This window comes from Diabrotica undecimpunctata, chromosome 8 (assembly GCF_040954645.1).
Source record: "Diabrotica undecimpunctata isolate CICGRU chromosome 8, icDiaUnde3, whole genome shotgun sequence".
NCBI lineage: Eukaryota > Metazoa > Arthropoda > Insecta > Coleoptera > Chrysomelidae > Diabrotica > Diabrotica undecimpunctata.
Window position 1 is genome coordinate 135,303,193 of NC_092810.1, and position 13,039 is coordinate 135,316,231.

At 34.4% G+C, this 13,039-nt stretch overlaps 1 protein-coding gene across 5 annotated transcripts in view; it reads right to left on the bottom strand.

Moving 5' to 3' along the window:
• Positions 1–1,838: 1,838 nt before the first annotated feature.
• LOC140448063 (ras-related protein Rap-2b) overlaps positions 1,839–13,039 on the bottom strand; it is a 431,656-nt gene continuing 420,455 nt past the window's right edge. For all 5 annotated transcript variants that reach the window (XM_072541113.1, XM_072541116.1, XM_072541115.1 and 2 more), the window contains exon 6: positions 1,839–2,243. In XM_072541113.1, the coding sequence (XP_072397214.1) occupies positions 2,187–2,243 (57 nt within the window). In that variant the 3' untranslated portion in view covers positions 1,839–2,186. The remainder of the gene's footprint in view (positions 2,244–13,039) is intronic.

Consider the following 13,039-nt stretch of genomic DNA (forward strand, 5'->3'; position numbering starts at 1 on the left):
TATCTTACCAGTTTTTATTTGTAGTGACAACTGAATTAGACATTTCAAAGATAATATTGTTATTATTCTATAGTTTGCTCCGTTCCATTGAGCCTGGCGCAAACTGTTCACTTGAGATATCAAAATAGGTTTTCAGAAGGCCTGCCTTCCGAATTTTAGTAATAATAGAATTTATGAAGCATTTAACAAGATATATAACTCATTTTTAACTACTAATTTTTTGATTATTTAATATAGAACGTAATTGACAACAGTGGCAGGATAAAGTACTTGTAGATACATTCATTAGTTTATAATAATTACAGATTTTACTTAAGTATTTTAATATCTTAGAATGTGTTTATGCAACTGAAATTATTTTCGAATAAACGATGGTTTTCAGTGAAAACATTGTGCTTTAGTCTCCCATTTTGGACAATTTAAAAAAAATTTAGTAGCTTCCAAATTACTATTTATATTATACTATTATACCAATTTCTATTTAAAAAAATTTACGGTTATGTCACTACACCTACACCGGTGATGTCATCCCTACTCCATGTACGTTATAAGATGGATATTTTATAACAAAAATCGACCTGTTTCGGGATTTCCCTCAAAACTCGACGGTTCTCGAAATAATGATAATATTCCATAATTTAGCCATTCACTGTATATATAAGTAAAATGTAATGGCATGTCTCGCAAAACAAGAAACCAAAAAAGGTATATCGATGAAAGGCAACCGTATATACGTATTTCTGACTATTGGTGGTCTTCAGCACGGTGCAGCCAAGTTAGAAAAGGAGTATATTAACTTGGGAAAGGATCACTACAGGAGCAGTGCGCCCAATTTGTGGCATTAGAGTTAGAAATTGGTTGCCTTTCATCGATATACCTTTTTTGGTTTCTTGTTTTGCGAGACATGCCATTACATTTTACTTTTAATATTTACTCGCATTAACCTTTTCCTTATATAATAAACCTAAAACAAATACTAATACAAAAATTAATATTAAACTAAAGAGGCTTCCGGGTTGAACCGTGTCGATTATTAGTGCGCCAAGCTTTTGATATCCTCTTTACTGTCTTCTTTAGGGCTTCTGAGACACTGATCACTAATAAATGCACTACTGCTACTGGTAACACGGTTTATTTATACCGTTGATGGTGACGTAGTTTGGGTGGAGGTTGGTGGGGTTGTCATTTCTGACGGCGGGATTTTGATTGGAAGTTCGACCAGACGATTTTTTCTTTATGAGAGGTCTCCCTGTCGAAGGTAACCGGATGCCGTCATCTCCTTTATTGAGGGAATGTGGCCTTTTTTAAATTTCTGTGGCTTTTTGGATAATTTATGGTATATAGAAATGGATAGGAGTTATAGTTATGAGGTTTTCAAAATCAATTTTCTGACTTGTATGAAGATGGTGTTCACCTAGAGCGAAAATTAAATCAGAATTGGGAACAGAAATCGAATATTTATAAATCCTATTTTGGATTCTACAATTTGTTTGGCCTGTATAAGATCGGGTTCAGTCTGCAAGGATTGATTAGTGGTCAGTGTAGCAGTGTAAACCCTGAAGAAGACATCGAAGGACGTCGAAAGCTCGGCGCAGTGATAATCAACGCGGTTCAACACCAAAGCCTGTTGAATTTGAAATTAATTCTTGTAATAGTATTGATCTTTAGGTTTAATTGTACTAACCGCGGAAATCTTTCGGAACATTTCATTATTTATATTATATATATATATATATATATATATATATATATATATATGGGGGCAATTCCTGAATTTCTGAAGGTCGACATTTTGGTGCTACTAATTTTGACGAATACCATATTTTAATATGATTTTATTGAAAGACTATTATTTTTATACGACATGCGTAGAATGACATTGTTTCGAAATTGAAGGTAATGTAGGTAAAAAAATAACAAAAATTTATGGCTTATAACTTCTTTAAAGTTTATTTTCTGAATATTTGATATATATAGAAATGTATTGATTTAACTGGTTTAAATAAAAAATAATTTTTAAAAACCTTTGGATACAAGTAAATTTTATATTTGTTAGATTTTACTGGTATATTTAAATTATTAGAAGACATTATAAAAGTGAAGTAAAGAGCTGTTCTAGGCCTTCAATTTTTAGATAAGTACATTTGTACCTAATCTTCACTTTAATAATAATAGAAAAATTGAACTTAGGAGATGATACACGAATTCCTCTTGCCATGACGATCTCTTATCTGCTGCAGGTGCTGAAAAAAAAAAGAAAATGAGTTAAGAAAATGGAAAAAATTCTCAATATATAATATAAAATATATATTAAAAAATAGGTAAAACTGCAAATCGTATTTCATTTTGTGGAGTTCATCATAACGAACAATTGTTATAGTATCATGTTGTGAAGCTTATACAGGGTTTTTCAAAAAGGTATGTCATAAATTAAATCACGCATTCCGGGGACAAAAATAAATTGATTAAATCCAACTTACTTTAGTACAAAAGTGTACACAGAAAGAGTTACAGCCCTTTTAAGTTACAAAATATAAAATTGATTTTTTACATTATCTGCTAAACTACTTGACATTTTGTAATAGAAATGGACACGTCACTTTCTTGTTCTGAAAGCATTTTTCGTACAAAAGAAACAACAAAATCTAAGCGCACAGAAAAATTTTAAGGGGGGTGTGCAGCCCTAAATCCCCCCAAACTTTTGAGTACGTTCAAATCAAATGACTTTTGTGGCATCATTAGTTTAACACATTACTTTTAAAATTTTTTGCCACTTATCACTTTTTCGAAAAAATAGTTTTTTCCTAGTTGGCCATAAAATTACAATTAGTTTCTACGGATACAATAATTACAAACAGTTCCATCAATAGTGGTCAATAATTTGAAGCAATCATTTATTGTGCGAATAAGATTAATATTAAAAATTTTGATACTACAATGGCCTACACATTTCAGGAAATGGCAGATATGCATTTAATTTTTTTGTAAGTTGGATCAGATTAAATTATGATTTCAATAAACTATTGGGAATATCGTAGGTGAATGTCAAGGAAATAGTGCAGCAGCCGCAAGGCGTTATGCAGTAAAATACCCCAATCGAAATACACCCGATAGACGATTACTTCTGACCATTGATCGTCGTTTACGGGAAACGGGTACATTCCAACCGCAAGTTGCTGGCAATAGTGGTCGTCCAATAATGGCTGCAACTAATGAAGACATTTTAGAAATCATTGAAGAAGTCCCTGGAACAAGTAGAAGGGTAATAACTGCTCAACTAAATGTTCCTCACGTAAGGGTTTGGAGGCGTTTAAAGGATCAGCTGCTTAAACCCTATCACTTAACAACGGTTCAAGAGTTATTGGTTAAAGATTATCCTAAAAGGATTGGATTTTGCGATTGGTTGTTAATGAAAAATACTCGAAATGTTAATTTTATTAAAAATATTTTATTTACCGACGAGGCTACCTTCAGTAGAAATGGAATAAAAAATCATCATAACGAGCACATTTGGGCCGACGAAAATCCTCACGCCAAAAAAACGACTCATCACCAAAGGACTTTCAAAGTTAATATTTGGGCAAGAATTGTGGATAACAATCAAATAGATCCAGTATTTCTTCCCAACAATTTAAATGGTGCTAATTATTTGCAGTTCTTGGCAAACGATTTACAAGAGTATTCGGAAGAAGTGAATATTGCAATAAGGCAAAATATGTGGTTTTTACAAGATGGCGCTCCATCGCATTACAGTAATGAAATCCGGGAATACCTTTGCAGGCAGTATCCTGGTCGGTGGATTGGAAGGGGTCGTGACGCAATTATTTCTTGGCCACCCAGAAGTCCAGGTCTTAACCCCATGGACTTTTGCTTTTGGGGGTTTATGAAAGAGAATGTGTATTCTGTAACAATAGAGGACGAACAACAATTGAGGGTTAGAATAATTGAAGCTGCAAATCAATTTCGTCAGAAAAATATGATTTTTCAGCGCATTCGGTTTTTTCTTATTAAAACGATACCGAATGTGTATTGAAGAAAACGGGGGTCATTTTGAACATTTATTGTAACGTCATATTTATAGAGGTTATAGACATTTTTTGTACTGGTTAATTCATTTAAGCCATTTATTTAGTTGCACGTAATTTTTCAAAGGGTAATGAAAAGGGCCGTAACTCAATAAAAACTGTTTTTTGAAAAAAGTGATACCAAGCAAAAATTTTTTAAAAATATTGTGTTAAGCTAATGATGTCACAAAATTTATTTGATTTGAATGTACTCAAAAGTTTGAGGGGATTTACGGGGACTTTGCGCTTAGATTTTGTTATTTCTTTTTTATGAAAAATGCTTTCAAAACAAGAAAGTAACGTGTCCATTTTTATTGCAAAATGTCAAGTAGTTTAGGAGATAATGCAAAAAAACAATTTTTATTTTGTAACTTCAAAGGACTGTAACTTTATTTGTGTACACTTTTGTACTGAGGTAAGTTGGATTCAATCAATTTATTTTTGTCCCCAGAATGCGTTATTTAATTTATGACATACCTTTTTAAAACACCCTGTATAAATATAAGAGTCCAAAATTATAACCTCACATGAACAGAAATATTTAAAAAATATTGATGAGAATCATTTAATTCCTCTCTCTATTGAATGATAAATATATATATAATTTCGGTTTACAACGTTCTTCGACGTCTTCCGATTTCCAATCTCCATCTCATTCTATCGTTCCATAGATCGTCTTCCAGTTCTCTTTCTCTGATTTCTTTATCAACTCCTTCTCTCCAACTTCTTCTAGGCCTTCCTGGTCTTCGCCTACCTCTTGGTTGCCATTCAAGAATTTGTCTTGGTATTCTATTCTCCGGCATTCTCCTTACGTGTCCGTACCATCTGAGTTGTGTCGTTTTGATGTCATCAACAATATTATGTGTAACCCCCATGATTTCTCGGACTCTCTCGTTTGTTATTCTGTCGCGTCTGGAGATTCCCGCCGAGCGGCGCCAGAAGTCCATTTCTGTTGCTCTAAGCATTTTCTCTGATCTGTCTTTTAGGGGCCACACTTCGCATCCATATGTTGTGATACTTTTTATTATGGTGTTGTATATTCTTCTTTTGTTGTCTTTGGAGATGTTTTTATCCCACAGTACGCTGTTTAGTAAGGCTATGCCTTTCCTTCCCTGTGTATTTCGTTCCTTAATGGCTGCATCTAATTTTCCGTCTTGAGTGATTTTTACTCCTAGGTATTTGTAGTTATCACATATTTTGATCTCTTGATTTTCCTCTACGAGAAGGTTATGTTGATCTCCTCCGATACTCATGTACTCAGTTTTTTCCATATTCACTTCTAAACCCCACTCTGTAAACTCTTCTAATGGTTTTCGCATCATGTAACTAAGGTCTTCAGAGTCCTGTGCGATGATGACCTGGTCATCTGCAAAGCACAGAGTGTACAAAGTTAAGTCTATTAGTGGTATGCCCATATTCGTACATTTTTTCTTCCATTTGTTGAGTGCTGCTTCGAGGTATATTTTGAATAATGTTGGGGATATACAGCATCCTTGTCTTAGTCCTTTAGTCACTTTGAATCCCGGTGTTATCAGATTTCCTGTTTTAATTCTTGTTGTTTGTTGGTAGTACAACGTTTTTACTGCTTCAATCAATTCTATATTTATATTTGTTTTCCCCAGTGCCTCCCATAATTTATCAAGCGGGATACTGTCATATGCTTTCCTAAGGTCTACGAACGTCAAATGGACTTCTTGGCCACGAGCAACTTTCTTTTCAATTATCTGAGTAATAGAGAAGACATGGTCTATTGTAGATCGACCTGCACGAAAACCAGCCTGTTCTTCGGCTTCCATATCTTGGTATTCTTCTTCTATTCGATTTTTTATTATTTTCCCATATATTCTGCTAATACTACTAGTAACTGCAATTCCTCTATAGTTTTCAGGTTTCGATTTATCTCCCTTTTTATGGATGGTGCTCATATGCGATTCTTTCCATTCCTCAGGTATTTCATGTTTATTTATGCATTCCTGGAAAAGTTGTCGTAGTCGTTGAATTAGTATTTTGGGTCCATGTTTAATGAGTTCCGGAGCTACATTTCCGGGGCCAGGTGATTTGCCATTCTTTAGATGTCTGCATACGGTTTCGACTTCTCTCTCATTTATTCTGATTGGTGACCCTATCAGCCTGACGCCTTGTAAACCATAGTTCTCTATCTGTTTGAAGGGCTCTCTTGTCTCTGTTAGTAAATCTTTAAAGTATTCTTCCCAAGTTTGCGGTGATATGGACTGGATAATATCTCTTTTTTTGTTGTTTCTTAAATTTTTTAACAGTTTCCAGCTTTCTGAACTTTGGCTTCCACCAATGTATGTATTTATCATGGTGCACTTTTTTTCCCAGGATTCATTTTTCTTTTGGCAAATTTTTCTTCTGACCATCGCTTGCATTCTTTTGTATTCGATTCTGTCTTCCACATTTTTTGTGTTCAGATATTTTTGATACAATTTTCTTTTCTGTGTTATTTCCTGCGAAATATCTTGATCCCACCAATATGGTTTTTGTTGTCCGATCTTTTCATATCGCCCTAGTGCTTCTAGGGCAGCGGCGTGTATACATTCTTTGATGGTTTTGTATAACTGATTAACATTCCTGGTATTATCTTCCGTTTCAATTAGTTTTTGTTCCAGTCTACGTTTATATAGTTTTCTAACACTTTCTTGGTGTAAACTATTCAAATTGTATCGTACTTCTTGTACTTGCTCCTTTGTATGGTTATCTTGCGGCGTTTTCTGTTCTCTTTTATGTGGGAATGAAATATCTGAACGTAGGAGGTAGTGGTCACTGCCACAAGTGGGTCCTTTACATGCTCTTACGTCTTTTGTTTTCAGTCGACTTTTTTGTTTATTATTTATTGAATGATAAATACAGTTCTTAATTATACACCGTGGTATTTTATAAAATAAAATCACTTAAACTAAAAGCACAGTCGAAAACTTAAACCACAAAATCACACAATTTAACGTAAACAATTTAAATCAGGGAACAACTTATTGCCGGCAGATAGTGCTGGAGGGGTATACTCTGTCAGCTTATTTTGATTGGCAGGACAAAGTAGTGGGGATTAAGGGAAAACGTAGAAGCTGCGCACTTGTCGATGTTATATCCACCGGTTTCATTAATCTAAGGTAGTGGCATCATGTAAACACTTTGTTGTCTCGAATAGAGAGCTGGTCTATTTTTCATGCCAGTGGCTCTCGTCCGCGTCTTCTGTAACCCTGCGCCAGTGGTTTAAGATACGTGTAAACAGATCGTTACAGTCGCTGGTCTACCTGTAAAGAGTACAACAAACGATTGACTTCACCAAGTAGGGACTGGCGTGTCAGTAAGACTAGCGCCAGCTACTGAAATTACTTCTTCTTCTTCAAGTGCCATCTCCGCGGCGGAGGTCGGCAATCATCATAGCTATTCGAACTTTTGAGACGGCTGCTCTGAAAAGTTCATTTGATGTACATCCGTACCACTCTCTCAGGTTGCGCAGCCATGACATTCTACGCCTCCCTAAGCTTCTCTTTCCTTGGATCTTTCCCTGCATGATCAGTTGGAGCAAGGTGTATTTCTCTCCACGTGTAATATGTCCGAGATATTCCAATTTTTTTGTTTTAATTGAATTTAAAATTTCCATTTCTTTGTTCATCCTTCTCAGAACCTCTTTGTTTGTGACGTGTTCTGTCCATGATATTTTCAGAATTCTTCTGTATACCCACAGCTCAAATGATTCCAGTTTTTTCATTGATGTAGCATTCAAGGTCCAAGATTCCATTCCATAAAATAAGGTCGAAAAAACATAGCACCTCGCCAACCTAACTCTTAGTTCCAGTTTTAAATCCCTGGTACATAGAACTCTTCTCATTTGGAACTGAACTGAACTCAACTGAAATTACTGGATACGTGTAAACGTGCCTGTCCAGCGCTGCTCTAGTCAAGCACTGGCATACCAGTGAGACTGGTGCCAGTTACTGGATACTTGTAAACCTGGCTTTATTATAACTAGTGTAAACTGTGTTAAAACCAAGTTAACAGTTTAAAATTAATATACTATCAATAAAACTTTTGTTTTAAAACTAATGCTTTTGCACTACTTACAATTCTATACTACGATTCTCTACAATTCATTTGAGCAGTAAAGTTATTTGGGGTAGCTACTGTATCTGGAATGTTGGAATTGTTCTTTAAATTTCCGAAGTGGAAATCGAAACATTAAAATAAACATATGTATTTTCAACTAAAATTGTGGTTAACTCCCAATAAAAATGGTAAATTATAATTTAAAACACAGTCGTAAAACTTAATAAAATGATTCATTTTTTATTTAAATCATATTGTTGAAATTGAAGCAAAAAAGCACGAATAAAATAACATATAACAGTATTAGTGGTATTTTTAAATAAGACCATAATTATTATCTTTATGCAATTATACTTGTTTTCATGCCAACGGCAATTTGTGTCATTCTTTTTCCAATTCGATCTTACAGTTCCTAATGCTTCTCGTAAAATACGCGCCAGAGATAATCAGAAAACGGATTTTTTCGCTTTTTTCCAGCGCTACGCAGTTAGGTTGGTCAAGGTTATAAACGTAAATTTTTCATTAGAATTCCAAAAGTAAAAATCGTTAAGAATGTAATAATGTTTTCATTTTGCAAGGTTTTCAACAGTTTTTACGGCAATGCTAAATAAAATAGGACTTTAAAGGTTAGTTTAACGTTTAATGCAGAATTTGCGAATAAATCGGTTTATGTCCCATTTACTTTTAAGTGTTGATAAACTATAAAATTTAAGTTATTTTTAAGAAACACTGAAAAATCCTGGTTGCACTAAAGATTTCAGAATTATAGCAAATCGTAGAATTTGTTCTGACAATAAAATATTTAAAAATCATTATTTTAGTAACTAAAAGGTCAATTCATTTGTAAGTTGTAGCTATACTATTAGATGTATCTGCTTATGGCAGTGGTTCTCAAACTTTTTTAGTCGCGGCACACTTGTCGGGCTAAAAATATTTCGAGGCACACCAACCCTTGAAGCGATTTGGAAAACGATAAAAAATGAAAAAAATACAATTCTGAGGCTCAATTGATTTCAATATAAACTTTATATCCGATCAATAAAATACAATAAATTTGATATTCAAATATCCTTACTTAATGTGATGAATGAAACCGCTTCGATATTTTCATTATATCCTTTATAATTGTGGGAATCTTTGTACGTTTGACCCCCATATCTTTTGATGCTTGAACTTTGCTTTTGGATTTGTTTTTAATGTAAGCATATGCGGAGAAAGAAGATTCACAGAGATAAGTCGATGTGAAACACACTCAATGCAACCTTGACAACAACATTATTTTCTGAATATACCTGCATCCAGAACTCTTCTTGGCTTCCTTCACAGTATTTGAGTTTTAAACTGATATCTTCGCTAATCTCAAGTAGATTTTGAAAATCTTCATTTGTCATTCCGACAGGTTTATTTTTTGGGTCATCGGTATCAAGTTTATATAAGTCATCGGAGTCAATGTCAGGAAAATAGTTTACAATTATTACGATAAATAATGACGTGTCATATGACTCAAAACTGTAAACATATTTATTGCTAATATCTTTTCTGTTCTAGTCATTTCGGCGAGACTTGTTTACCTGTCGACAGAAACCTCTAGTCCCTTCGCCGAAAAACCAGTCTATGAGTCACCTTGTCGTCTAATGGGGGGAAGGTCATCGACTCATCGCCAGACCCTTCTAGATAACGGCATTTTATATATAAATGGGACATTTTATTTGGAGGAACAGTTAGTTAATTTTTGAAGATCGCGCCTCGGTTAAAATGTAACGCCCGTATTATAATAAATTGTGTAATTAAGATAAACTAGTAATGAATCTGATCTTTCATCTTGTCCACAAGTGACCCCAAATTTGTCTTGTCCGTAAATATCCGTCCCCAAGTGCGCCGATTACCCCTCCCCGTATTTAAATTTACAATATATAGCGTAAAGAAATTTTTCACTTCAAAAACAAGTACACTTTTATCCACCTAAATAAATTTTTATTTCTTGGCTTTTATTACCAATTATTAATATACACAAATCTTTTAGAATTTTTAATATTATGTAACAAATAATAGTTTTTATGGTGTTTTGAAAGATTTTCACAGCCTAATGACGAAACTTCTCTTAAAGTTGGCGTATCAGATACTCGAGTTTCGAGTTTATGTCTTTTCGCTTGTTTTGTTTCAGGTCTGGTTTCGTCTCTGTAGGCTACATAGTATTGGCTTTAAAAAATTTGCATACATTCGGAATTTATTTCGTGTAATCATTTTATTATGTGATATTATAGGGGAGAGTCGAATGAAATCGAGTGGTTGGACAAAACCGGGAATCACCTATTTTTCTATTACTCGTACTGCCTCTATCTACGCAATACCCATATTTAAACCTCTAACTAATTGATGGTCGATAACAGTAGTTTGTCAACAATGTGAAGACGGAAACCAGTTATTAACCGTTTTCTGTTTTTGCATTGTCTCATGATTTTAATGATTAGTTTCATTGCAGTTGTCTTCGTTTGTCGTAGACTGCAATTATTGTCCATAGTCCATATATATTTCATGTAGTGGGCTATAATGATTTTAATTTAGGATACAATTTTCAAATCAGTGTCATAACCTTACATTTTGACAATACATTTTGCTACCTTATTTGTTGTTTTAGAAAACCGAGTAAATGTGCTCGTTTTAGAATAGGGTATCCGGTTTTACCAAGCCATTTTAAAACTTTTATTTTCGAGTCATGTCGCATTATAAACGAAAGATTATTAGTCAATCGTGGGACCAACAGTGTATGAAGTCAGCTATCACAGACGTGCTTGAAAATAGAATGAGAGCATCACAAGCTTTCAACATTTCATAATCGACATTAGAAGATCGTGTGAAAAAAGCAAGAAGTGCCAGTAAAAAAGATAATATTTAGAAATAAATAACTCTTAAAAATATATTTTGTATTTGTCTGTTTTAGGCTTGGGCAGATATAAACCTATTTTTAATAAAGATCAAGAAAAGAAATTTGTTTATATTTTGAATATGGAAAGTAGACTGTTTGGGTTTACTTTGACTGAAATTAGAGTTCTTGTGTATGAACTAGCTGTAAGAAATAGTTAACACCGTGATTTTAATAGTAAAAAAAAATTTCCGGCAAAACCTGGCTCTACTTGTTTTTGACTAGGCACCCAAAAGTTTGATTGATAATACCGTCCTGTATGGTCCATCTGGAATGTCGACGAAACAGGAATAATCACTGTGCCAAATAAGAACTCCAAGGGCATTTCTATGAGAGGCAAAACGCAAATTAGAGCTCTCGTATCTGCTGAAAGAGGCACCTTAATTACTGCAGAGATTTGTATTAGTGCAAGTAGTACCTACATGCCGGCGATGTTGATATTTCCGCTAAAGCTTGCAAATCCTCGATTATTGGATTATATTTCCCCGGCAGTTTTGCAGACTATCACTTTTCTGGTTGGATTTAAAGATATATTTTTGTTAACTGTTTTAGAAAATTAATACAATTGGCTCATCCTGCAGCAGATAATTCTTTTCCCCTTATACTGGATTGCCATGCGGCACATACTATGCCGCTTCACTGCAGTCACAGAATGTAGCTACTTGATGTGTCGTTTATAGCACCGTTGAGCACTTGCAGTAGTGAAAATGTGAAAAACTGGATGCGTCAATATCCGGAATGGCGGGTCACAATTTATGAGGTGGGGAAGCTTTTTGGAGATACTTTCATAAAAGTAGCAACCATGGAAACTACGATAATTGATTTAAAAAACTGGAATATATCATCTTGATCAAGGAGTACTTTCAGATTGAAAGTTCGCCCCATCTAAAACCACAAAGAGGCAAATTAATTGTCAAGCAGATCTAAGATTTATATTAAATGAACCCTAAGGTATATCCCACGTAGAACATTTAAGTCGTCATAGCACTCCTACACTTTTAATATTAAATAAATCTTCCACTAAAAATCTTTCAATAGAATTGCGATCTCCAGAATCTGCACAGACGGTCATGAAAGTGTTAACTCCTTCAACATCTCATAGTTAATATCAACTAACGAGTTGTAGTATTGCGGTCCCCCCAAAGAAATATTTAAGATTCTAAAAGCGCCAATAAATCCAGCAAGTAATAAGAGAAAGAGAGATGTTGACTTCTTTGTCCTAAAAAGCTGAACTAGAAGAGAAACTTAAGAATAAAATTCCAAAAGGAAATGGTATAAAAAATTAAATACGAAAGATAACAGAAATCTCAAACAGTCTATTTTAAACGGAAAAGCAGATTCTAAAGGAGTTAAAGAAGATTCAGATTTGGACGAGGCTGGCATCTATGCCGACGATTTATTTTCAAACTCTAAATCGAAAGAAGCCTACTGACCAATAAAACGGTTCAACTGGCTGCCTACGCCGATGATATTAATATTATGAGTAGAACATCAACAGGAGCACAGGAAGCATACGCAGAGTTAAAAACACAAACGAAAAGGCTAGGTCTGGAAATTAACACAGAAAAAACAAAAATAATGGTACAGACGAGAAGAAATATAATCCCACAAAACATTATGCATGAAGATGACATTGAAACGGTTGGAAAGTTTACATACCTGGGAGTAGAAATATATGCCGATGGAGCAGAGGATGGAGAAATACGAAAAAGGATAACGCAGGCAAACAAAGCTTATTTTGCCCTCTCCCATATATTTCGGTCTAAAAGTGTCCACCGAAATACAAAGATGAGAATCTATAAAACTTTAATTCGGCCAATAGCATGTTATGGCAGCGAAGCATGGGTCCTGAAAGAAACATCCAAAAACAAACTCGACACATTCGAAAGAAAAGTACTGAGGAGAATACTAGGACCTGTGAGGGAAAACGGAATCTTCAGAATTCGATATAACAACGAGCTCTATCAACTGTATAAGGAAACAC